At 45.0% G+C, this 22,688-nt stretch overlaps 4 protein-coding genes across 8 annotated transcripts in view; 2 read left to right on the forward strand and 2 right to left on the reverse strand.

The window, feature by feature from the left end:
- The first annotated feature begins 62 nt into the window (after positions 1–62).
- Positions 63–2,997, forward strand: IKKepsilon (I-kappaB kinase epsilon). Of its 2 annotated transcripts, NM_136204.3 has the most exons (7): positions 63–131; positions 212–406; positions 479–1,505; positions 1,562–1,841; positions 1,897–1,972; positions 2,034–2,158; positions 2,219–2,997. In NM_136204.3, the coding sequence occupies exons 2-7, from the start codon at positions 323–325 to the stop codon at positions 2,787–2,789; spliced, it is 2,163 nt and encodes a 720-aa protein (NP_610048.2). In that variant the 5' UTR covers positions 63–131; positions 212–322; the 3' UTR covers positions 2,790–2,997. The 2 variants fall into 2 exon arrangements, with proteins under 2 accessions (NP_610048.2, NP_724278.1); NM_165337.2 differs by lacking the exon at positions 63–131 and having other exon boundaries at positions 233–406.
- Cen (Centrocortin) lies at positions 2,939–5,864 on the reverse strand. Of its 2 annotated transcripts, NM_136205.4 has the most exons (2): positions 5,637–5,864; positions 2,939–5,551 (listed from the first exon to the last, which is right to left on the reverse strand). In NM_136205.4, exon 2 carries the CDS (start codon positions 5,508–5,510, stop codon positions 3,138–3,140), a length of 2,373 nt encoding a protein of 790 aa, NP_610049.1. In that variant the 5' UTR covers positions 5,511–5,551; positions 5,637–5,864; the 3' UTR covers positions 2,939–3,137. The 2 variants fall into 2 exon arrangements, with proteins under 2 accessions (NP_610049.1, NP_724279.1); NM_165338.3 differs by having other exon boundaries at positions 2,939–5,644.
- A 521-nt stretch (positions 5,865–6,385) lies between these two features.
- On the forward strand, positions 6,386–7,647 carry CG2617 (uncharacterized protein). Of its 2 annotated transcripts, none has more exons than NM_136206.3 (1): positions 6,386–7,647. In NM_136206.3, exon 1 carries the CDS (start codon positions 6,467–6,469, stop codon positions 7,289–7,291), a length of 825 nt encoding a protein of 274 aa, NP_610050.1. In that variant the 5' UTR covers positions 6,386–6,466; the 3' UTR covers positions 7,292–7,647. The 2 variants fall into 2 exon arrangements, with proteins under 2 accessions (NP_610050.1, NP_001260636.1); NM_001273707.1 differs by having other exon boundaries at positions 6,386–7,447.
- Positions 7,480–22,688, reverse strand: part of Hr38 (Hormone receptor-like in 38) — a 31,127-nt gene continuing 15,918 nt past the window's right edge. For both annotated transcript variants that reach the window (NM_001169553.2, NM_057771.4), the window contains 4 exons: positions 14,161–14,474; positions 12,474–13,619; positions 11,268–12,354; positions 7,480–11,084 (listed from right to left, as the gene is read on the reverse strand). In NM_001169553.2, the coding sequence (NP_001163024.1) occupies positions 10,828–11,084; positions 11,268–12,354; positions 12,474–13,619; positions 14,161–14,181 (2,511 nt within the window). In that variant the 5' untranslated portion in view covers positions 14,182–14,474 and the 3' untranslated portion in view covers positions 7,480–10,827. The remainder of the gene's footprint in view (positions 11,085–11,267; positions 12,355–12,473; positions 13,620–14,160; positions 14,475–22,688) is intronic.

Genomic DNA, 22,688 nt, shown 5'->3' on the forward strand with positions numbered 1-22,688 from the left:
TAGGCAGCTATCGAAGTAGCAGCTATTGTGGGAAGCAGTCACAGTACTTTCTATCGACTGCACTGGTTAACAAAGAACATGAAACGGGTTATAATATTTCCCTAGCAGATATGTTTAATACAATTGTGTGTGTACGTAATAAAACAGACAATCTAAATAGAATAATTATATATTTTATTGATAGTTCCAAAATAAACATGTTGTTTTGCAGTGTTATCGTATTATCGATAGACCTTCCTTACCAGTGTTTTTGTTTGTCACAATCGAGAAGGCGCTTGGAGTTATATCAAAAAATAAAAAATAGGAGGAAAACAGCCGCGAAATGTCCTTCCTGCGCGGTTCCGTGAGCTATGTGTGGTGCACCACCAGCGTCCTGGGAAAGGGAGCCACCGGTTCCGTGTTCCAGGTTAGTGTGCTTAACGGTGTTCCGAATTTCCCACCTGACTCACTTTCCTTTCGTATTTTCCTTGTCTTTTAGGGGGTCAACAAGATCACCGGCGAATCGGTGGCGGTGAAGACCTTTAATCCCTACAGTCACATGCGACCGGCTGATGTGCAGATGCGGGAGTTCGAGGCCCTGAAAAAGGTCAACCACGAGAATATAGTAAAGCTGTTGGCGATCGAGGAGGATCAAGAGGGGCGTGGTAAGGTGATCGTGATGGAGCTCTGCACAGGCGGAAGTCTCTTTAACATCCTGGACGATCCTGAGAACTCGTACGGTCTGCCGGAACACGAGTTCCTGCTGGTCTTGGAACACTTGTGCGCCGGAATGAAGCACTTGCGGGATAACAAGCTGGTGCATCGCGATCTGAAGCCCGGAAACATAATGAAGTTCATCTCGGAGGACGGGCAAACCATATACAAGCTTACTGATTTCGGTGCTGCTAGAGAACTGGAGGATAATCAGCCGTTTGCCTCTCTATACGGCACAGAAGAGTATCTTCATCCCGATCTCTACGAGCGCGCTGTGCTGAGGAAGTCAATCCAGCGATCGTTCACCGCCAATGTGGATTTGTGGTCGATTGGGGTCACGCTCTACCATGTGGCCACCGGAAATCTGCCTTTTAGACCTTTTGGTGGAAGGAAAAACCGAGAGACCATGCACCAAATCACTACCAAAAAGGCTTCTGGGGTGATTTCCGGCACTCAGCTGTCCGAGAATGGACCAATTGAATGGTCCACCACGTTGCCACCGCACGCCCATCTCTCGCAGGGACTGAAAACCCTGGTGACGCCTCTTCTAGCTGGACTTCTCGAGGAGAATAGGGAAAAGACCTGGTCTTTCGATCGTTTCTTCCACGAGGTGACGCTCATCCTCCGCAAGCGTGTCATTCATGTGTTCTTCACCAATCGGACTAGTTCGGTGGAAGTGTTCCTAGAGCCAGACGAGCAAATTGACAACTTCCGAGAGCGTATTTTCCTGCAAACAGAGGTGCCGCTGGAGAAGCAGATCCTTTTGTTCAACAACGAGCATCTGGAGAAGAAGGTTACTCCACGAACGATAGGTGAGTCAGTGCCTTTTAAATATAATGGTAATTGAAAAACAATTTATACATTCCAGCTAAAGCATTCCCTGCCACCACAACAGATCAGCCAATATTCCTCTACAGCAACGACGACAACAATGTTCAGTTGCCCCAGCAATTAGATCTCCCCAAGTTCCCAGTGTTCCCTCCCAATGTTTCAGTGGAGAACGACGCCAGTCTGGCAAAGTCCGCTTGCAGCGTTGGCCATGAATGCAAAAGACGCGTGGACATCTTTACTTCCATGGATATCCTTATTAAGAAGGGAGTGGAGCACTTCATAGAGATGCTAGTGACCACAATAACTCTACTATTGAAGTAAGTAAAAGGAGGAGAAACTTTATTATCAAATAATAAGTTAATTAAATTTCAGAAAAACTGAGAGTTTTGACAACTTGCTTTCCACTGTGATTGATTATGCAGATGTGGTGCACAGCATGGCCAGAGTGGTAAGTGGCTAGGTCTCCCTGTGGATAACTCCTTGGTATAATCGCATTGGTATTCTTTTAGACTAAAGGAGATCAGGAGATAAAGACCCTGCTGACTGCCTTGGAAAATGTCAAAAGCGACTTTGATGGAGCCGCGGATGTGATCTCGCAGATGCACAAACATTTTGTGATAGATGACGAACTTAAGTAGGTTTTGTTGGAAATATGCTTGGATTAAGTTATAATTCCAATCGATTTCTTATCCAGCGATCAATGGACCTCCTCCATGCACGGAAAGAAGTGTCCTTGCAAGACCAGAGCCAGTGCCCAGGCCAAGTATCTGGTAGAAAGGCTGCGGGACTCCTGGCAGCACTTGCTCCGGGATCGTGCAACGCGCACACTGACCTACAACGACGAACAGTTTCATGCCCTGGAGAAGATTAAAGTGGATCACAATGGCAAACGGATAAAGGCCTTGCTTTTGGATAACGTAAATCCGACAGTGGCACAAATCGCAGAGTGCCTGGCGGACTGGTATAAGTTGGCTCAGACCGTCTACCTTAAAACTCAAATTTTGGAGAAGGACGTGCGCGATTGCGAAAGAAAGTTGAACGGAATACGCGATGAGTTGTATCACGTTAAGTCGGAGCTGAAGCTGGATGTGGACACAAAGACCATAAACAACAATAATCAGCTGGCCAAGATAGAGGAGCGGAATCGGCTAAGGGTCATGCAGCAGCAGCAACAGGAAGTTATGGCTGTCATGAGAACGAACAGCGATATAATAAGTTTGCTTAGCAAACTGGGCATTACCAACGGAAGTCTGGAAAGTAGTTAGACGGGCATATCATGAAAGTGCAAGAATATTTTATTTGCCTTTACTTTGTAAGTTAACAATAAATGTTTACTTTTTTATATCTGAATTTGTAAAGCAACTACATATATTCCTATTGAAACTTGGCTGAATATCGTGAAAGAGTAAGATTTCTGTAGGTCATTAAATTATTTATTTTATCATGCTGAAATAAAATTAAATTTCCGATTATAGTTATTTAGTTATTGTTATTTAACTGTCTATACATGAAAAAGCGGACTAGACTGCATGGCACACACAATTTAAAAATGGTAGAATGCCCTATGGCTAGAATGCACTGTTTAATTGCTTATTTACATTCTCTAAACAAGTTTACTTTTGACGAAACTGATGATGATGACTCTTGCGAATGTTGGCTCCGTTGTGTTGCTGTCGCTGGGAATGTGATCTTGTGGGTCCATGTTCGCCGGCATCGGCCCGGCGCAAAACTTCGGCGTAGGATAAGTCTAACTTTTTAAGTTTATGTAAGTCTTGCGATACCGTGTTATGATAAAACTCGACGCCATTGAGCTCTATTACTCGGCCCCGAGAAGTTTGGGGAGTATTCATATTCTTGTTATAGATCACCATGGGAGAGCCATTCCAGTTGCTTGAGGATGGAGTTGTCCGTCTGCGGTTACTGCGTCCGAATTCAGCATTCAATGTATCCGTACACATCTTTGAGCTCCCTTGTCCACCACCACGGTTGTTCATGGCCAGAGGACTGTTCCTGGGAGTAAATTCCCGGGAGTTAAACAATTCGATGCGATCTCCAGATGAGCTTTGGTTTCGGTGCTTTCGTCGGTTCTTCTTCTTGATTCCGACACCTACGGTTAGATATTCGAGTGGTTCGCGCTTGAGTGGAGTAAGTATCTGGCCATTCTCCCTTATGGGTTTATAATTCGGTTCGCCGACAGTTGTTTCCTTCGAGGAGCTGTTTAACAAAGTGGATTGCGTTAGGGACGATTGGTTTTGTTGGTTTCGGACATCAAAGATGTGTTTTTTGGCTGTCTTCCGCTCCAGTTTGGTAACGCACTCGGACATTGCAATGGACTGGTTGGATATAACTGAGGATACGACGCTCTGTGTGTCGTCAATGAAGTCATCTGGAGATTCCTCCCTCTCGGGTGTTACCGGGGGTACTTTGGCCGCCACCAAGGGTAATTTTTCTGTAATCTGTGCGTCGTCATGCAGGGACGGAAGCTTGTCTTCTTCGTTATTATCAGCTGCCTTCTTGAGCACTCCAAATATCTCCTTGAAGAGTTCCCTGTACTCCGGGCGATTACGGAAATGAGATTCAATGGGGCTGACGTCGTCATAAATACTGAATTTACAATCGTTTCCATTACTTATTGAGCAAAGGAAGTAACTCGGTCGCTCGTCAGTTTGCGTAGACTTGTTGCTAGTTTCATCCGAGAATCCCGACGATGTAGTTTCTGATTCCGAAAACTCGGTTGGAGTGCGCTTACGTGTTGAATCCAACATAAGGTCAGATTCCTTTGAGCTGTTAACAATTGTTTCTGATTTTTTGCCTTGACTGGACTCGGTCATGGTCTTCCCATCTGGATTGCTGGTGAAGTTGCTCTTGACCGCATTCGAGGTTCTCTTCACCTCCACCAGAGCTTCATATTTCTCGACTAGGTCCCGATAAGGATTTGGTTTGTCGCTAGAGTTGGGATTGAGGTCCTCGGGAATCCGGAAGCGTTCCTTATAATCCGCACCACTATTATCGCATTTCGAGGTGCTTTCGCTTAGTATGCTGCGATCGTCATCTTCGTAGATTTCTTCGGTTGGGGCAATGGAGGATTGATCATCCATATTGGTGTTGCTTTCGTTAATATCCCTCAGGCAGCGACTACACATTTGGCCTTGTCTCACGTCGTCCAGGAGGCTGAACTCCTCGTGCATCGACATTGTTCCCTCATTGGCACTGTTCTCCAGCAGACGTGTCTGCAGACCTTGGTTGTCTTGGATTATGGTCACCAACTGCTCCTCCAGCTCGGTGCACCGCTGCTGTTCGGCCAAGAAGTCACGTTTTAACACCTCCATTTCGCTGAGCAGCTTTACCAATTCCTCGTTGTCTTCACCCTTAACGGCGGTCCTCTCGCACATGGTGGCATTACTGAAGGAGATATCCTCCAATCCTGTCGAGTTCGCTATGGCCATAACATCTAGTTTGGAGAACTCAACACTCTGCTCCTTGCACAGCGATTGAATGCTGTGACTGGACACAGAACCCTCGGTCGAATGCTGCATCCTATAGCGTTCCTGCTGGTACTGATCCACCTTCCGCCGCTCGGTGCTCAGGGATTGCCGAGCATCGCTCAGAAGTTGACTCAGTTCCTCGCAGCGGGCTTCCAGGACTTCCGTGTTGGTGGTCAGCGTCTTAATCTGCTTCTTGTCCCGATTCTTCTCCAGATTTAGCCGCTGATTGGCACGCTCCAGATCCTGAATGCCCACTTCCAGCTGCTCGTAGACCTTAAGCCGTGAATCATTCACCTCGGTCATCGCATTAATGTGCTTGCGCAGATGCAAGATCTCCAGTTCCTGCTCATCCCCCTTAATCTTGTACTCCTTGATGAAGGTTTCCAGCTCCTTATTGCGTTCCAGGAGCGTTTTTCCCAGCTCTGCTGCCAATTGTAGGTCATCGAGCATGAACTGCGATACGTTTTCACAGCCAGCCGAACCGTGATTGGATTCCTCCATCTTGGACTTGGACCTTTCTAAGCTTGGGCTTGATGCGAACTCTGGCGAAAATTTAAAGATTTAATCGATTTTAGTTCATTTAGCAGCAGAGCTTTGTGAGCAAAGCAAAACTCAAACAGTAATTACTTGGCAAATGTCCTCTCAATGGTGGAAAACTGCTACAACAGTAACTTTTTTACTGTTTCATCCCCAAAAACAAAAAGTATGGTATTGCAGCGAGTGCAGAAAAAGCCCTACGTACTAGGGCGCAACTGCATGTACGAATAGTTAATTAATGCTTTTTATTATACACAATCGACCTGCAGACAAAGAACCGAAATGAACTTCCTAGCAGAACCGGAAATAAATTTATAATAGGATTATTCGCATTAGGGGGATTCCTGCTCAGATAGGGCTATGATTTAAGCTCGCCTTTCTTATATAACCCCTCGCGAGTTGTTTGGGGAAACCTTGTTGGATTCTGAAATACCAGCAAAATGCACGGATGTATAATTATATTTTTGAGCTTTCATTGTCTTTGAAAGAAGCATGCAATATCATAATAGATCAGTACATGAATACCCATATTAATTATTACGCATATTTATAGTTGTCAAAATTAATAAATCCAAATTGTTATGTCTCCTTAGTAATTCCTTTGCTCACAGAAGCAAAATATTTGTTTGAACATTATTAATTTAAGTTACCCTAGAATTTGGCGTATTTAAAGTTCAGATACCATCTAAGTTTAAATATATCTAGGAAGTGCAACCGATAATGTGTGGGGTGTTAAAAATAAATATATATATTAATTATACAAATATTTAAGATAAGTAATTATTTGACGCTACCTTATCGCAACGATAGCTTGGCTTTAATTACCAACCACCGCCTGGTCACACTAAGCGGCCGGCGTTCTTGTTTTGATTTTGTGTTTCTTCCTTTTCTTAATTCGAGGACAGTATGAGCCCCCCGCCATGCTGGACGCTCTAATTCGGGCAGCGGAGCTTGTGGATCTGGTCCTGCTGCGTCCGCTGGCCAGCGTGATTGATGCAGTGATTACTGGCGTGTACTACTTCCTGTGGGGCAGCTACCTCGTCGGCTTCTGTTTGGTGGAGGGCAGCAGGAAAGGATGGAATCTGTTGAGATGCGCGGTCAGGAATATCAACGAGGGCATCCGCGACTTGGGCCTCATCACGCTAGATGTGGCGGACTACTTCTACGGCGGCACCAAAGGCGGGCTCAAGAATGTACTCGATTTTGGTCACTGCATATCCCGATTCATCTGCAACTTACTCATCGATCTGGGTGATGGCATCTTGTGGCTGCTGATGCTGCTGCCGAGGGCCATACTATTCCTCTGGGACTGCCTCCTAGACTTTGTGGTGCACTCAATCGTGGCCCATGGCTTGAGCTTGCTGAACAGTGCGTTCCGGGCCTCGATAGGATTGGCCCTGCTCCTCGTTCTCTATATGTTCCGCCGCTATGTGTACCTGATGCTCATCTACCTGCTGCAACGTGGACGCATTGAAATCTCGACGAAGACGCAAAGCGTTTACCTATGGACCCATCATAAATTGCAACACTTCATACACAATGTTTGGTATGTGTCAGAGAACGCAGGATCCGCGAGTCCAGAACGCTGTGTCGTGTGCATGGCTCAAAGCAGGAACGTAGTAGTCATGCCATGCCGGCACCTCTGCCTCTGCAAAGAGTGCTCCCTGCAGCTCGTGCTCCTTTTAGAAGACCGCTGTCCTGTCTGCAGGCACAACATTACGTCGTTCCTGTCAGTTTACGTTTGATATATAAGACTGCCAATTGGAATTTAACTTATAAGTAATTATGATTCTCAGAAGTTAACCAAATGTCTTTGGTTAAGACACTTGTAATAGAAAAAACAAATAATCTTTACAAAGCAGAACAGACAAAACATTTTAATGCAGCTTTCAATTCCCAGACACCTAAAATATCAAGTAAAACAAGTTAAATTGTTTTATGTATTTATTTCAAACCAATGAAAATATACGATTTGTTTTGTATACATTTATGTAAATACGGTTTGGTTTTGCGTATAACTAATTTGCTCAAAAGACAGATATAGAAAAAACGTTTGTTTTGGGCTTACATCGTTTAAGTATATATAATTAAAGATTAAATCGAAATGAAATGATTCGCTTTGCTTGTTATCGTATTGCAGAGTTAATTGAATTGCAAGTTATAGTTCTTCCATCATAACACTTATATGATTTGGGTTCTTAACTGGTAAATGAAACGATCAAATAAGAGTAAATTACACAACTGGCAATATAGCATTGGTAGTACCGATGTCTATCAGATAGACATTTGTGATAGCGTCTATAGGTTTCACCTCTCTTTCTGCTTTCTGCATTTCTAGTAGTAGGCGCATAAGTGGGCTGGATATACATAGCTAATGTACATACATAGCTTAGGTTATCTATTGTGTGGTTGGGGGTGTAGTGGGAAATAGCGCCCGATGTACCGATTGACGCTCTTATTACGAATAACATTATCTTGCGAAGGACGTCTAATTATGCTATATAAATTTAATTTGTGCCAATTTCTTCTGTTGCTTTTCAATTTGTTGTATAAAGCTTTATGCGCTGCATCTAGCTTAATTCTATCCGTTACATAGTAAAATATATATGTATGTTAGTGTGTATATGTATATCCTTTAATAGCAATATTAAAAAGTTCTCATTTAAAATTGTTTCATCGAAAAATTTCACGTTTACTCTTCTGTTTTGTTTTATTTTCTTTTGTTTCGTTTTGTAGCTGTATCTCAAAAATATGAATCCACACTTGACATTCACGTAGTACAATAAATATGTATGCATTTATAAAATTACAAAAGAACAATAACCCAAAATATATGTATATGCTCGCTCTGGGATGGCCATATCAAGCTATAGCTATAGCTTTGTACGCAACTTGTAAAAGTCGTCGCTCTATTCAAAATATATGTGTGTAAATATGCATGTAGGTTTGATGTTTCCATGTCGTGTAGGTACAAAGTAGGTTCCTATAGCTAGATATATCTCTATAATATTCATATTCATATTCATATTCATGTGCATGGTTGATATCCAATGTTGTAACGGCTAAAATGGCATCGCGTTTAGGGTTTCGAACCCGAACCTATCTATCATCTCGTTTCGAACTGATTTGGTCACCTAACTGTTCCTGTTTAATCCTGGCTTATTATCGCTCCCAAACGTTACAAGATCAGGTTAATCTATGTTTTTCGGTAATTTAAGGTGCGTTTTCTTATGAAATATTGCTCTATGGTTGCTGAACCTCTCAACTTCCCTAGGATTTGTATTTGTTGATTGGGTGGGTTCAAGTGAGATGGGACGCTTTGAAATCCTGACACATTTTCTGGGAATTTCTCTTAATTGGTAGAGTTCGCAGTTGGGAGAGTTAGTACGTCGCGTTTAGAACGTTTCATATCTAAATTCAAAGTGTCCCATTTCACTTAGATCCACGCAGGTATATTTCTCATAGCTACAGCTCAGCCGCATGCAGATCATAGTTTATACTTAGTTTAGCTTGGCCTAGGTTCTTCTTTAAGATGGTACAAAATCTAGTTGTCGAACATTTCATGTGCTACATGTACAATAATTTAATAATGATCTATCTAAATTGTATAGGTAATGAGAACGTATTAACCACGCCGACGCCCCCGGCTTGCCGATTATTAAATGGATTTAGTAACACTTGGGTTTCGGTTCTACGTGTTCCGTGCACTCGAAAGCTTGAAGAGATATGTTATTCACTTTGGGGATTTGTGGATTTGTGTTTTTGCTCTTAGCTTGCATTTAGTTATAGTTATAGAAGTCTTCAATTTAACACATAGAAAATCTGTCTTTCGTTAATACGAACGTTAATTGGAAAGTCGCTAAAGACTGGTACTTTGAAAAGTCCTCGTAACATACCTTTGAAATATTTGCTATCTAACGAGTTTTTTACTTTTTGTTATCAAAGAAAAGTGGTACGTATAAAATAAACCATACAAAAGTTAGACATAAAAATATATATTTATGCGTGTATATATATTATAGACATATATATATAAATATATAGAGTTCAATGCCAATCTATCACAAAATCACATAGAGGGGTTTTCTATCGAGATAACACACACACATATATAGAGAGACAGATCCAACGATCCACATACGATTCTTTGAGAACTTAGATGGAGTGGTCTAGGATTAAATAAAGTTCTTTTCTCGTTTGGAACGTACGAACTGCGGTTATGCAAGGGTTCTTGGATTTCCGAATACTTGGACTTATATATATTATATTATATTATATATATTAGATATTAGATCGTATTTAGTAACTTATCGGCTAGTTTGTGTGCTTGTGTGCAACTCTCTCTGTGTCAGACACAATCATCACAAGAAGGTACTTATACTCTCATTGTGCACTGTTTGGTGCATTGATAAATCGAACAGAATAGTCTTAGCCTATAACTATTAGGACCTTAGTCTAGGAAATAACCGAAATACTTGGTTGGGCTATCAACTTTATGCGGGTCTAACTTAGCTTAGGGCAAGCACGGCTTATAGCAACTATATGATATGATAGTGGATTTCCACACAGTTCTCATCTATCTTCGAGCTTTTAAAAGAAATATAAGAATAATAGGCTATCGTACTTTATCCCAATTTGTGCAACTCATTGGGGGATTTCCTTGAAGAGAACCGCTGGGGTCTGGCATAGAAATTATATAACACTACTGCTGCACGCCCTTATTTTATTTATTTATTTATTTGATTCGCCTAAATCAATTGACTAGAAGTTAGCAAAAGGCAAGAGAGCAAGAGTGAGTTCTGTTTCTGTCCGTTGTTTGTCCGTCCGTAGTGCCGAATGTTGAGCAGGCTTCGAAGTCCGGGGATAGAAAGTGTTGCCATTGCGTGCCCGGCCGTTGATTCCGGTTTTGACAGTTGAAATTAAACAATTTAACAATTAACGTCAACAAGTTGGAGCTCGCGGTGCTGACGAGTCACGCAGGAGCCATAGGCTGTGCACTGGAAACCCCCTCTCAAATATGCATGTCCGTAATTATCGAAGGAGCCGGGGCTGTCCGGCTAACTACCTAGCTCTACACTAAAGATATGGCCTGGGTCTGCTATTCGCTTCATTTCTGTTCGGTTCGGTTTTGTTTTTGCTGTTGTGAGATTTATTTATTTCAGGGTTCTACTAAAGCTAGTTGCGTCCGTCCTATGGGGTCCTTTCTCTGTATATCCTAGGAGGCATAACTTAGGGGCTAGTTTAAGGAAGCAAGTTGTGATGATACGCTTGATGATCGCCTCTAGAAGGGCAATGTGGTGACGAACATGTTCTCGATGAGAGCTGGCGCGGGCACCAGGTCCTCCAGCTTCAGGTAGAAGATCCTCTGCAGTCCCTGGACACTCAGGGACCTCAGCTCCGGCAGCTTGCCCAGCAGGCGGCTGAAGTAGTGCTGCTTCTTCTGGGCCTCGGCATTGTAGGTGACGTGGTCGCGCAGACTGCCAATGATCTTCATCTGGAGCTGCTCCACCTTCTTCGGCTCCCGCAGGCCATGGCGTTCTGTAGATTCAATAAGTCAATAAAAGGGGGATTTAATTTAGCTTTAGCTTTTGTCAATTATAAACTATTGTAGTTATAAAGTTAGGAGCAAGAACAGAAACTAAAATCAGAAGGTTTAATTTCAGAAAGCAAGAGTATTCTTGCAAATAATCCTATATCCTTATAGAAGGATACGTTACCCACCTGTGATCAGGGTTAGGGCACAGAGGCAGGCGAAGGCGGAGATGTCGATCTCCAGGTTGTGCAGGCTGCGGCTGAACTCCATGATGTCGTTGAGCCACTCGCCGAAGGAGCGCAGGCACTGGGTGCGGTGGAGCACCGTGCCGTTGCAGAAGATCAGCTTGGTGTCATCGATCCTGGCGCGATAGGCCAGCCGCAGGACGAACAGTTCCAGCGATGCGCTCTGGAAGAGCAGCTCCTGATCCTCCGGCAGGAGATCGAAGTAGCCGGGAATCTTCTCGGCGAACTGCTTGATCACGTCCACGGAGCTGGTCAGCAGCTGGTAAAACTGTTGCACCTTATCTGCCTCGCTCATCGACTGCTCCTCATAGTGGCTGTAGTCCAGGCACGAGGGATCCGGAGTCGTGTCGACATGGCTGCGAACCAGGGCCGTGATCAACGAGATGGGTGGTGATGGTGGCGACTCCTGGGGCGATTTCGGTTTTGAGGGCAGTCTCCCGCGGCGACCCTTCAACGAGTCCGTGCGCACCACTTCCTTGACCATGCCTACGACCAGGCACTTCTGGAACCGGCAGAACTGGCAACGGTTGCGGCGCCTCTTGTCCACCGGGCAATTCTTGTCCGCTAGGCAGACATACTTGGAGCCCTTCTGCACGGTCCGCTTGAAGAATCCCTTGCATCCCTCGCAGGTTCGCACTCCATAATGCTGGCAGGCGGCGGTGTCGCCACAAACGGCACACAGCTGCGACGGAGCCTGGAGCAAACGGCCCGCCTGCAGATCCGCACTCGCTGGCGAACTTGCCGCCGAATTGGGTGCCGAGTTGAGCTGTAGGGCATGGGCATGGGCATGGGAGTGCCGCTGGTTCAGTGTGATCTTGGCCAGCTTGGGGCTCTGCGCCGTGGAGCCGGCTGGCGAAACGGTTCGCTGAACCGGCAGCGATGCTCGGCGTACTGGCGGCGGACCGCCCACCGAAGGGGAGGAGACTGTGGCCGCCGCCGCAGCTTCGACAGCAGCAGTGGCCGCAGCCAGCTCCGAAATCGTGGGAAACGTGGGCAGCGAGTAACGCTCGCCATTGTGCGAGTTGTAGTTCTAGGGGAAGAGAACAATTTATGGGGAGTTAGTCATACACTGCAATGCTAACTTTAAACTTTTAAGGAAACCAAAAGAGATTGTTATTTAAATGTTTCTTCCCATTTTACTATACTTACATGTTGCTGATAGCTTTGCTGTTGCTGCTGCTGCTGTTGTCCGTAGAAGTTGTCCGCTGCGGAAACACCATTATATTCGTAGAGGGAACTGGCCGAGGAGCTGGGCGACAGATTGGCGCTGGCATTGATGGCATTGAAGTGGCCGTGGTAGTTGTAGCCCCCACTGTTGTTGTGGCTGTTGCCCGCGTTGTTGCTGCTGTTGTTGCTGCTGTTGGGATGCGACATCTGGGCCTGAGACTGCAGGGTGTGCAGCTGCTGGAGCTGGGAGGGGGCGGGCGGACTGGCACTCCAGCCGCCGGACAGAGGCGGGAAGCAGTCCTCGTCCATCTTGAGGGTCAGCACCTGGTCAGTGGGCGTGGGGGCGGCGGTGGAGGAGGAGGACGCCTGCTGGGGGCTGCTACCGCTGCTGCTGTTGTACTTCAAGGAGTAGGTCTCCTGGAAGCTGGGCAAGCTGCTGCCACAGGACAGGGGCCCTCCAATGGGCGAGATCAGCTGGAGTTGAAGATGTTGCTGCTGCTGCTGGTGCTGCTGCTGCTGTTGCTGTTGTTGCTGCTGCTGTTGCTGTTGCTGCTGTGCGTGCAATGCAATAGCCGGATCGCTGCTGGAACGCAGGCTGAGCAGGCAGAGCTGCTGCTCCTGCTCGGAACTGAGCTGCTGCTCGGGGATCGAGGACAGTCGCTTGTCCCGCAGGCACGTCAACTTGGTGAGGTTCTCAATGGAGCTGGTCAGATCCTCGGCGGGATTGTCCGGATAGCCGCTGGTGGTGGGCGAGAGCAGGGAGTTGTTGGAGTCCGAGGGGAAGAAGAGATCCGAGAAGAGTTCGCTGTGCGACACGACAGACGAGTCTGTCAGGTTGCTGATCAACTGATCCTCCTCATGGGAGAGCAGAGTCTCCGACTTAAGCAGGTGTTGCTGGGGGCTCACAAGCTGTTGCTGGTGTTGCTGTTGCAGATGTTCCTGCTGCTGCTGCTGCTGCTGTTGTTGTTGCTGTTGCTGCTGCTGCTGCTGCTGCTGGTTGTGATGCTGCTGATGGAGGAGGTGGTTATGGTGTTGGTGGTGTCCAGCTGCCGATGCCGACGTCGTGGTGGTCGTCGAGGCGGTTTGCGTGGAGAAGTTATCGAAGGGCGACAATGAACTAAAGGAGCTCTGCAATGAAAGACAGTCGCGACACGAATGAGTTAGTGAGCTTGCGGTTCCCGTCTAGATATCCTAGCCCTAGGGGTGGAGTCTAGCTTTTCCGACGTCCGACATGCGCATTTCCCGCAGCAACTGCCATTGGCTCCGTGGCCGGCAAAGCAACCCCTGTTGCGAAAACTCCTCGTTGATGATTTCCTAATTGGTTATGCTTATGCCGAGGTGTTTTCCCAACATAACGCACCTAACAATAGATGGCTAATTGCTGTTTATACCGATCTGACTGATCTCCTCACCTCGCCAAATGACTTTCCTCCAGAGGAGTCACCTCCTCGCAGCTGGCAATTAGCACGGCCATTCATTTATGGGCCCGCCAAATTTGCATAGATTTCTCTGTTTAATTTTTCACAAATGATATCTCAGTGGGGGCTTGGTTTGTCAATTGCAAAAAAAAAAAAAACAAAAACAAAAACTTTGGGCATCATACTATTCAACATGATACTAGTGCCTTATCCCTTCCAAGGACTAATTTATCAAGATACTTTCTACTTACATTGGGTTGCAGAAGTAACATGCTTGTTGTGGCTTGGTTAGTAAGCCTCACTTGGCTGATTTTGGCTGCTGCTGCTGCTGATGCTGCTCCTCCCGCTTCTGCTGCTGCTGCTGTTGCTGCTGCTGTTGCGGCAAGTGTCGTTGCTGATGTTGCGGATGTGGCCGAGGTGCTGGCAGCTGCTGCTGCTCGGCTGTCGCAGTTGCTGTTGCTGTCGCTGTTGCTGTCAGTTTTCCCGACTTTCAATTTGCCCGCGCCGAGTGGTTTTATTTTTCTCGGCTCAGTGGCTGGCGGTGCTGGTGTTAGTGCCGCTGCACCTGCAAGGATAATTCGGAGGAAAGGTCTTAGCCATTTAGAATACGCAGAGTCAAGTGGGCATGAATGCCACACGGAGTCCCGGGGGTGAGCTTAATGCTAAATGGCTGGTGAAATGCCAAATCTGCGCTGATATGGGCAGATTCATATTGCTGCCGTGCTAATGTTGCCGCTGCTCGTTGCCCAATTGTCTCGCGTTCCACACGCAAGCAGCGTATCGAATGTCTTAATTAGAAATGCTCGGTCTTGCAGTCGGTCTTTCGTCTGTGAGTCTCCGTCTCCGTCTCAATCTCAGTCTCAGGCTCTGGTGTCCCCATAGGTATCCACACAATGTATGGATATACTTTGAACATCCCAGAGTCGTCGAGAGACACCTCCTCATTGTGTGTGGCGGGATTGGCCAAGAGGCATGCTCAAGCTGCAGCTAGCAACTTACAGCTAGCGACTTGCAACAAAGATGCAAGCAAAGACTTAGGAAACAAACCTGAGCGAGGATCACATCTCCATCGCCGCTTAATGCGGCACATAAAATGTAATAAATTGTGTTGTCCGATGCTGCACGGCACGGATCTGCGGCCTGACCACGTTGCGGGTGTTCGGATTTTGATTATAATAAATATTTTGGCCGCTTCGCGTTGCAAAATGCAAGCTAAAGTTCGCGGCGCCCCTGCCAAATCATTTTTCACAATTTGCATAATTTATGCTGGAAATCGGAGACCAGGTTCTTGGCAAGATGTTATAAATCAAAAAAGATCAGGCATATTTGATCAAATATGATCGATCATATGATATAAGACTACAAAATAGAACTATTCAATATAACATTAATTCCCATTAAACTATGTAAAGCCAGCTAGAGTTTTAGGCAACTCATAAACTGTCAACGAGTTCTATTAACCATTAATTAAACCAGCCAAAACAATCAGACAAGCTAACCAACTGCGAAAACTATTATTCACACATGCTCATATTTTGCCAATCAACTGGCGTTTTGTCCGTATATTTTTCATTTAATCTTTTCCACAGATTTTCCCCCAACTCTGCTGACTTCTGGCCGCCTGACTCTCTGACACTTTTTATCTGCGAGAATTAGTTATAAGCGGCAACAAAATAACGAAAATAATAATCACAGCCCAGCAGATTTTAGTTTCTCGTAATATTTCCTAACGTGTCTGCCTCGGCTTGAATTTGACAAATTAATAAATGTTGCTGCGGCTGTCGTGTCAGTTGTCTTGGACAAAGCCAAGAGTCGAGAAACAAAACATAAACGTGGACACAGTTCAAAGGGGCAGTCATAAAAAAATAATGGAAGAGGTGGTCGATAAGGCAATACATTTATATAGATGTAAAAATATACATGATAGGTGAATGAAATACGGCACAAGATGTGTTTGAGGATGGTGGAGCAGCGTACACGGGTACACGAGTTCAATAAACGTTCGCTTTCGGGAAAACTTTAAAATAAGGTAACGTAAGCAGCCTGCGATGGCAGTAGGTGCAATAAATCATTCGAGCACTGGAACATCTTCTGCAAGTTAGAAGCCATTTTCGGATTCTACTAGAATTTCCAGTTTCCCTCCAACTATGAATAAAAACCAACCGAAAACAAGCATTCAACGCAATCAACGGATCGAAATGCAAGCCAAACGCATAACTTGACTTTTGGGTGCTTAATTGCTGCATTTGGCTTACAACAACAACAAAAAAAAAAAAAAAAAAAACATGAAGCACACATGTTTCGCTGCTGCTGCTCCCAAATTTGCCGCATTCTTTGGCTGTGAGATATTTACATTTTGCATAGTACACTGAATTATCTCATTAACCAAGAAAGTATCTCAGCATTGCAACTAGCGGATGAGCTGAAGTATCTGCTGGGTTGCAAGGCTGTTTAGGGCCCACAAATTGCCCGTGATATAAGTGCATCTTCTGCTTTGCATCGAGCAATTAACTGACAATGGAGAAAAGGTCCGAAAATACCGACGGGTATTGCATAAATCAATCAAATTGTCTCTCACTCGGTCGCCCCATTGAGTAATAGATCCAATTTCGATATGAAACAGAAATTGGGGTTTCTTCTCTTCTTTAGTTTTAGTTTTAGTTTTAGTTTCAGTTTTGTGTCTCTATTTGTGGGTCTTGGGCTTTTGCACAACTTTAAATACCAACCCCATTACCTATTACCCATTACCCAGTACCCACTACCCATTAAGCAACAAAGATGGCTAGCACAACAATGAACAACAATTGATGAAAATCGACAATTAATAGTGAAAGTCTAGGCCCAGACGGAGCATCATCATCAAAGGTACTGCAGGAAGTTAGTTGCTCGGGGACCGAAGACCCAGACTGCAGACTGGGGACTCCTCCATGTCTATTAGGCCATGAGTCTGGCTTTGTCGCTGTCGTGGATTTCAAAGGCGATAGCATCGAAGCCGCCAAGTTGCCAAGTTGCCAAGTTGCCAAGTTGCCATGCTGCCATGTTGCCAGTTGCAGTCGAGAAGAAAAAGCGAAAAACCTGCCCCAAAATGAGTAAACTCCTTTGGCCCATAGACCGAACCAAACCGATCCGAACCCGAGACCCATTTGTATACTTCTCACAGATCTTCACACGGCGACGGACTGTGGCACCCACTGACTCAATGACTGAGTGGCCGGGCATGGGCCATTTTGACCTGGCCAAAAAGTGAAGACGAGACGAGCCGATCCGAGTCCGGCTCGCATTACCATTTCTTTGGGTCACTGCGCAAGCATCTCCACCACCCCTATCCCTCCCGCCCCCCCCTCCCCTAGCCAGTCAATTTCGGCAGATGCCTACATGTCCAGGTCCATTGATCAGGTCCCCCAGTGTCTCCACCTCATCCTCCGGCTTCGCCTGTGCCTCTCCATCTGCCTCCATTGTGGGTTCGCAGTTCAAAGTACAGAGCCTGGGCTGAGAGCTTGCCAAATAATATGTATTAGCGATATTATATAAAAAGAAGAGAAACGAACGAAAAAAAAAAATTAGCAATCTTATGCAATGGCCACGTCTCCTCCTCCTCCTCCTCCTCCTGTCTGCATTGTAATAAATTTGTTAACGAGCCGGCCAGAAAATCTGCAGCGTTGCGGGTCCTAAAACAATTAGAAAATCCCGCTCTTCGTGGAAGATGCTGCCGGAAAGAGGATGGAAAAATGCATATATATACTGGAAATTTGCTACCCAGCCCAAATCTTTACAAATCTCCTAATGTTATTTGCTCTGGGGCCATCGGCAGACAATGGCTCAAATGGGCAATCTTAAATGTTTATCGCGCACTCTTCCCGGTAGCATTTTTGGCAGTAGCCCACGGTAGTTTTATTCAGCATCTTTTATTTATATTTCTATTTTTATTGGCTTTGTTTGCAGATCGCAAAGTTCGGCCAGAGCCGCGTCTTCGATGAATTGCTTTCTAAATGACCCAAGGCCATATTCGGAATGATATTTCACATTGATCTGGGAACATGGGCCAGGCCAGGAGTTGGCTCTCCGGCGGAGGCATTGTTTCTGCCCAAGTAAGCTGCCGCTCAGCAAAGGTGTGTTTATTAATAAAACAACAAAGAAAAAGCAACATAAAAAAAAAGAACGATTACTCCCAATGTGGGAGATACAAAAATCTGAGCGTGACTTTTGACATGCCAGTTAAGTAAAGGGAATATTCAATTCTCATTCAGGGAAATTTCTGTTGTAATATTTCCTGGAATCAACTGATAAAACCTGATCTTAAAATATACTGAATTGGCTGACCATGCTTCTTGGATGTTATGTTGATTGAGAATGTATTTCTAAAATAGTAGAATTTTATTGACCAGATGTATGTACAATTTGCTTTCTGCGGAGCGAAGTTCTCAAGTTGTTAAACATGGATGTTTATTACTGGCTTTGTTTGTTAATTAAAATAAATACTTAGCGGGGGAATCCTGAGCACCAAACACACAACCTAATGGTAGTCGTGCCTGCCCGCCCCTTATATTTTGAATCTCTAACGAAATCGCCCATTGGTAACTAATATTCAGTTAACCGTCGGTCGTTTAATTCAGATTTAATGGATTCTTCGAGGCGAGCATAAATCTCGGCTGGCATAAAGCCAACTGGCTAGCACCTATTCACCTATTCTGCACTAGGGGAAATAGTCGCACTCGCACCTAATAACGCCGTACAATTAAATGTAAACCGAAACTGTGTCAGCCATGTTCGGAGATGCAGATGCAAGATGCAGATGCCAATGCCGATATAGAACTAACTAACTATCCGTGGCAAAAGGTCGAAAGTGTTGGCTATCAACTGTCGAGATGAACAGCGACAAAATCATTAAAAGACAATAACATTGTCCAAGAATTTCAATTGAGTGAGTCAAGATCGGCGACGATCGGTGCACAAAAAATGGTTGAATGGCATGGAATTGTCGCAGTAATTCGTATGAATCTCTTTGCGCCACTTTGAATGCTAAGTAAACCAGCGGGGACCACATCGTCATCGCTTTTTAATCGCTGCAAAAATCACCGAAGGCCATCTTGGACATTTCATAGTCGCAATACCCATCCCATCCCGTCCCGCTCGCTCCGATTTTAAGCCAAATCAAACCGAACCCGAGACGACCATCCGAACGGATTGAAGTCATTTTCGAGCGCATCTCAACCAGTTGTATCTGTATCTATATGTGTATCTGTGCCCGCTTCTACCTAAATGCCTATATCAGTGTGTTGGCCAATACCTGTGCTTGACACTTGTCGCCAACGTGTACTGAGCGAAATTAATAAAGTACAGTAAAGTGCAACTAAAGCCAACCATTCATGCGATGGCTAAAACATATTCCGTGCAGCCCAGTGTCCACTGTGCCATTATGCAAAAAGCAGATTCGTTAAATGAATAAAATACAAATACAAAGTGAAACACCACCGAAGACGAGAAGTCCACTGCAATCCGATCTGGTTGGAATGGGTGTGAGGCATTAGCATGAAATTCTAATAAAGGAATTCTGCCGTTAAGGTGTTAGCCGGGATCAGTTGCAGATGGCTTCGCGTTGTGCAAACTGGTTTAATTGAATTGTTATATCACCGGCTGTATCATCATCATCGATGCCAGTCTGATTTCTTCTTATTCGCAGCCCAAAGAGAAGCGGCCAGCATATGACTAATGCTTAACAGATTCATCTACATATGAGTATCTCAAAGATACTCAGATACGTTAAGATGGCCTGACTTAATTTATACGACTTGTGTGTGCAGGAGTATTGGATAATCCCAGTCAAATTGGTTTGATTTATATGGTTGCAATGTGAGCGAAAATAACTCTATAACAGTTTGTCTGGATATGAAAAGAATGATGATGTTACAAGTGAAGTAGACACAAGCTGATCTTAACAAGAGTGCACTAAATATTATTTCAGTAGACTGAATATATTACAATAAATTTGAATCTGTTTCCAAGAGGATGAACGAGTATTTTTGTATATTCTATATATTTTCTCAGAAAAGACATCTGCATATGTTGACCAAATGCTGTACAATCATGCAGCCGAAATTTCGGCATGTGATTGCCCATTTAGAAGACCCTCGCCCTCGATCGATTCTCCACTCCCAGTCCCACTTCCAGTCGCATTTCCAGCTCCAATCCCACTTCCAATACCAACGCGAATTACCCCGCTAAGGTCTTGGTTTTCCCCACATTTATTATACAGATTGAGCCGCCTAATGTGCATGTTGAGCGGCGCCCCACCAAACTCGGCTCACTCTGGCGGGTCAAAGGTGCCCATGATGCTGCAGTGCATCAGTGCCAGTGGAGCGGAGCTGGTGGTGCCTTTGCCATTGCCTTCGACTTCTTGGCTCTGCCACCGACTGATTGACATGGCTGAGACAAAGATAAATAAGCTGCCAGTTTTGGAACGCCGCTTACATAATTACGGGCATGGAATGGATTTTCGCTAGGTTTCTGGTAGAGATTTTTTCTATCGGTTGCCAGGCGCATCCGACTCGCAAAATCGAAGCCACCAAAGAAGGTGTAGCTGGTTTCGAGGTGGGAAGCTTGGCCGACACAAAAAAAAAATAAATACAACAAAATAAACGTGGCTAAAACGTGGTATCAAAAAGAATGCGCATCAGAAAAGATTGCAATTTTAGATGATACTGTGACAAAACTTAAGGTAATGTGTTATTTTTAAAACCATTTATTCTGGATTAAAATTTAATTGAAGCCAAGTTGTTTCTTCAAATGTAAAATTGCTCATTAGAAGAAATCGGCATTTTCTCGCTGCATGGTTGGCTTTTCTGAACGTTTGTTGTTTTTCCCTCAAACTCCCCGAAATATCAGCGAGCTATCAAAACACGCGACGTCTGGCAGTAGATGTATCTATAGCTTTGACTATGGGTCTGTGCGGATTTCCAACTCCTGCACCTCGGAATCGTATTAGTGTTAATTTCCAGCTGGCTTCTCTACCCTTTTTGTGCCCATTGTTGCACGTTTTGGGTTTTTCTTGCATTCGGGTTTCGCTTTCATTCGCTGAGCAAACATTTGGGTGGGTGGCTTGGGGGACGATAGTGGGGCGCTGGGAGCATGCGGGGGATCGGTTCCCAAATCGATTAGCCCCCGCCAACCCCCGCCAAAGTGTCGTAAACAAAGCGGGCAGCTCCGTGTTTTTCCCAGCAGGTTGCAGCAGCCACAAACACCAAAGGCAAAACATGCATTAAAACGCCAATATTGCCTTTTGTCTTGCCTTCGTATCTGCGAGATGCACACAGCTCAAGCCCCCCACCCCCCACCCTTCCCGCCATCAAGACCCCCTTTGGGCCGCCAAACCGCGCAAAGTGAGCCTAACCCATATATTTGTCGTTTGGGGGCTATGGCTATGGCCGATGCTCATGAAGATTTGATTTAGTGTGAGTACGGGAAAATTGCTCGAAACGAACGTTTGCATATCTAAATTTGAGTTTTGTATCTGCCAGATACAATAGATTTATCTATTTGGGAACTTGCCTACCCTCGGCGCCTCGCCACAAAGCAATCCAAATGGCAGCCGGCTAGGAAAGTAGAGATTCTTGGGAAAATCTTTTCGAAACAGCAAATTGTTAGCCCATTAAGGATTGCTAAGACATTATGCCCAAGGTACTCCATGTGTTGCAAAGACACAAGGAGTACGTTATGGTTTTGAACACCTTAAACTGCAAGCCCATAAACTTTTAGCATCTGTGCTGTAACCAAATGCTGGACTTCCTATTCACCTCTTGCTTCACATTAAAAAATATGCATGTATCTAGAAACGCGAACATGTCGAATTACTCATACGCCCATTGGCCCTCTCATCGTCGCATCCTGGCTTCCTTATTAGTTTTTAATAGCTCGTAAGACCGTGACTCTTTCACTTTCATTTTGCATTTGCCATCCCATTGCCCATAGCCCATAGTCAACAGCCCATATCCATTGCCCATATTGGCCATATTTTGATAACGCCCACGCCAGCAAGGGAAAATGGCCATTTGGCGCACTGTGAAACACAAACACGATCGTCAGACAAGCAAACATCATCATCAGCATGATCGGCCACTATATGCACATCCCCATTTCATTCACAGATATAAGCGCCCATACTGACATGGCGCTGCCTTTTGGCCGGGCTCAGACTTTGCCTGCCTTTTGGCTTTCTGGTGTGCTGTGGTGTGGTGTGCTGTGGAATTTGTGGCATCATCATCGGCAACAACTTGACTCTGAGCCGAAGTCAACTTGCTGCAGTTAAAGCGTGTCTTCGAGACTGTTATTAAATCAATAATGAAGCACACGAATCGCCCCGGAGACTCATCGTCATCATCATGGAGATCGGGCTACATCATTAGCACTAGATGTTGGTAGTGTAGTGTTGCTGGTGTTGCTGTTGCCATTGCTGGTTGTCGGCTTCTCTGCCACACCGGCTGACACACAAAAAACATCGTGGAGTTCACGGAACGCACCCAAAAGCCAAACTCCGTTTTCCTGCGATTTTTCGTTCGGTTTTGGCATTAGACAAGCTTTGTTTTCCAGCACCAAAGTTGGTCGCTGGTGGGGTTTTATTTTTATTTTTTTTTTTTTTTTTGCTTTTTTTGGGGGCGCTTCTCCCCGAAAGAAATCGAATTCGAACTATTAACTTATTGCAGTCAGTGTAAGTCAAAGTCGAGACGTTTGCCATATTTCCTCAGTTTTCCGTTTCTGTTTCTGTTTTGGTTTCAGTTTTTGGCGC

The sequence above is a fragment of the Drosophila melanogaster genome, chromosome 2L (assembly GCF_000001215.4).
Source record: "Drosophila melanogaster chromosome 2L".
NCBI lineage: Eukaryota > Metazoa > Arthropoda > Insecta > Diptera > Drosophilidae > Drosophila > Drosophila melanogaster.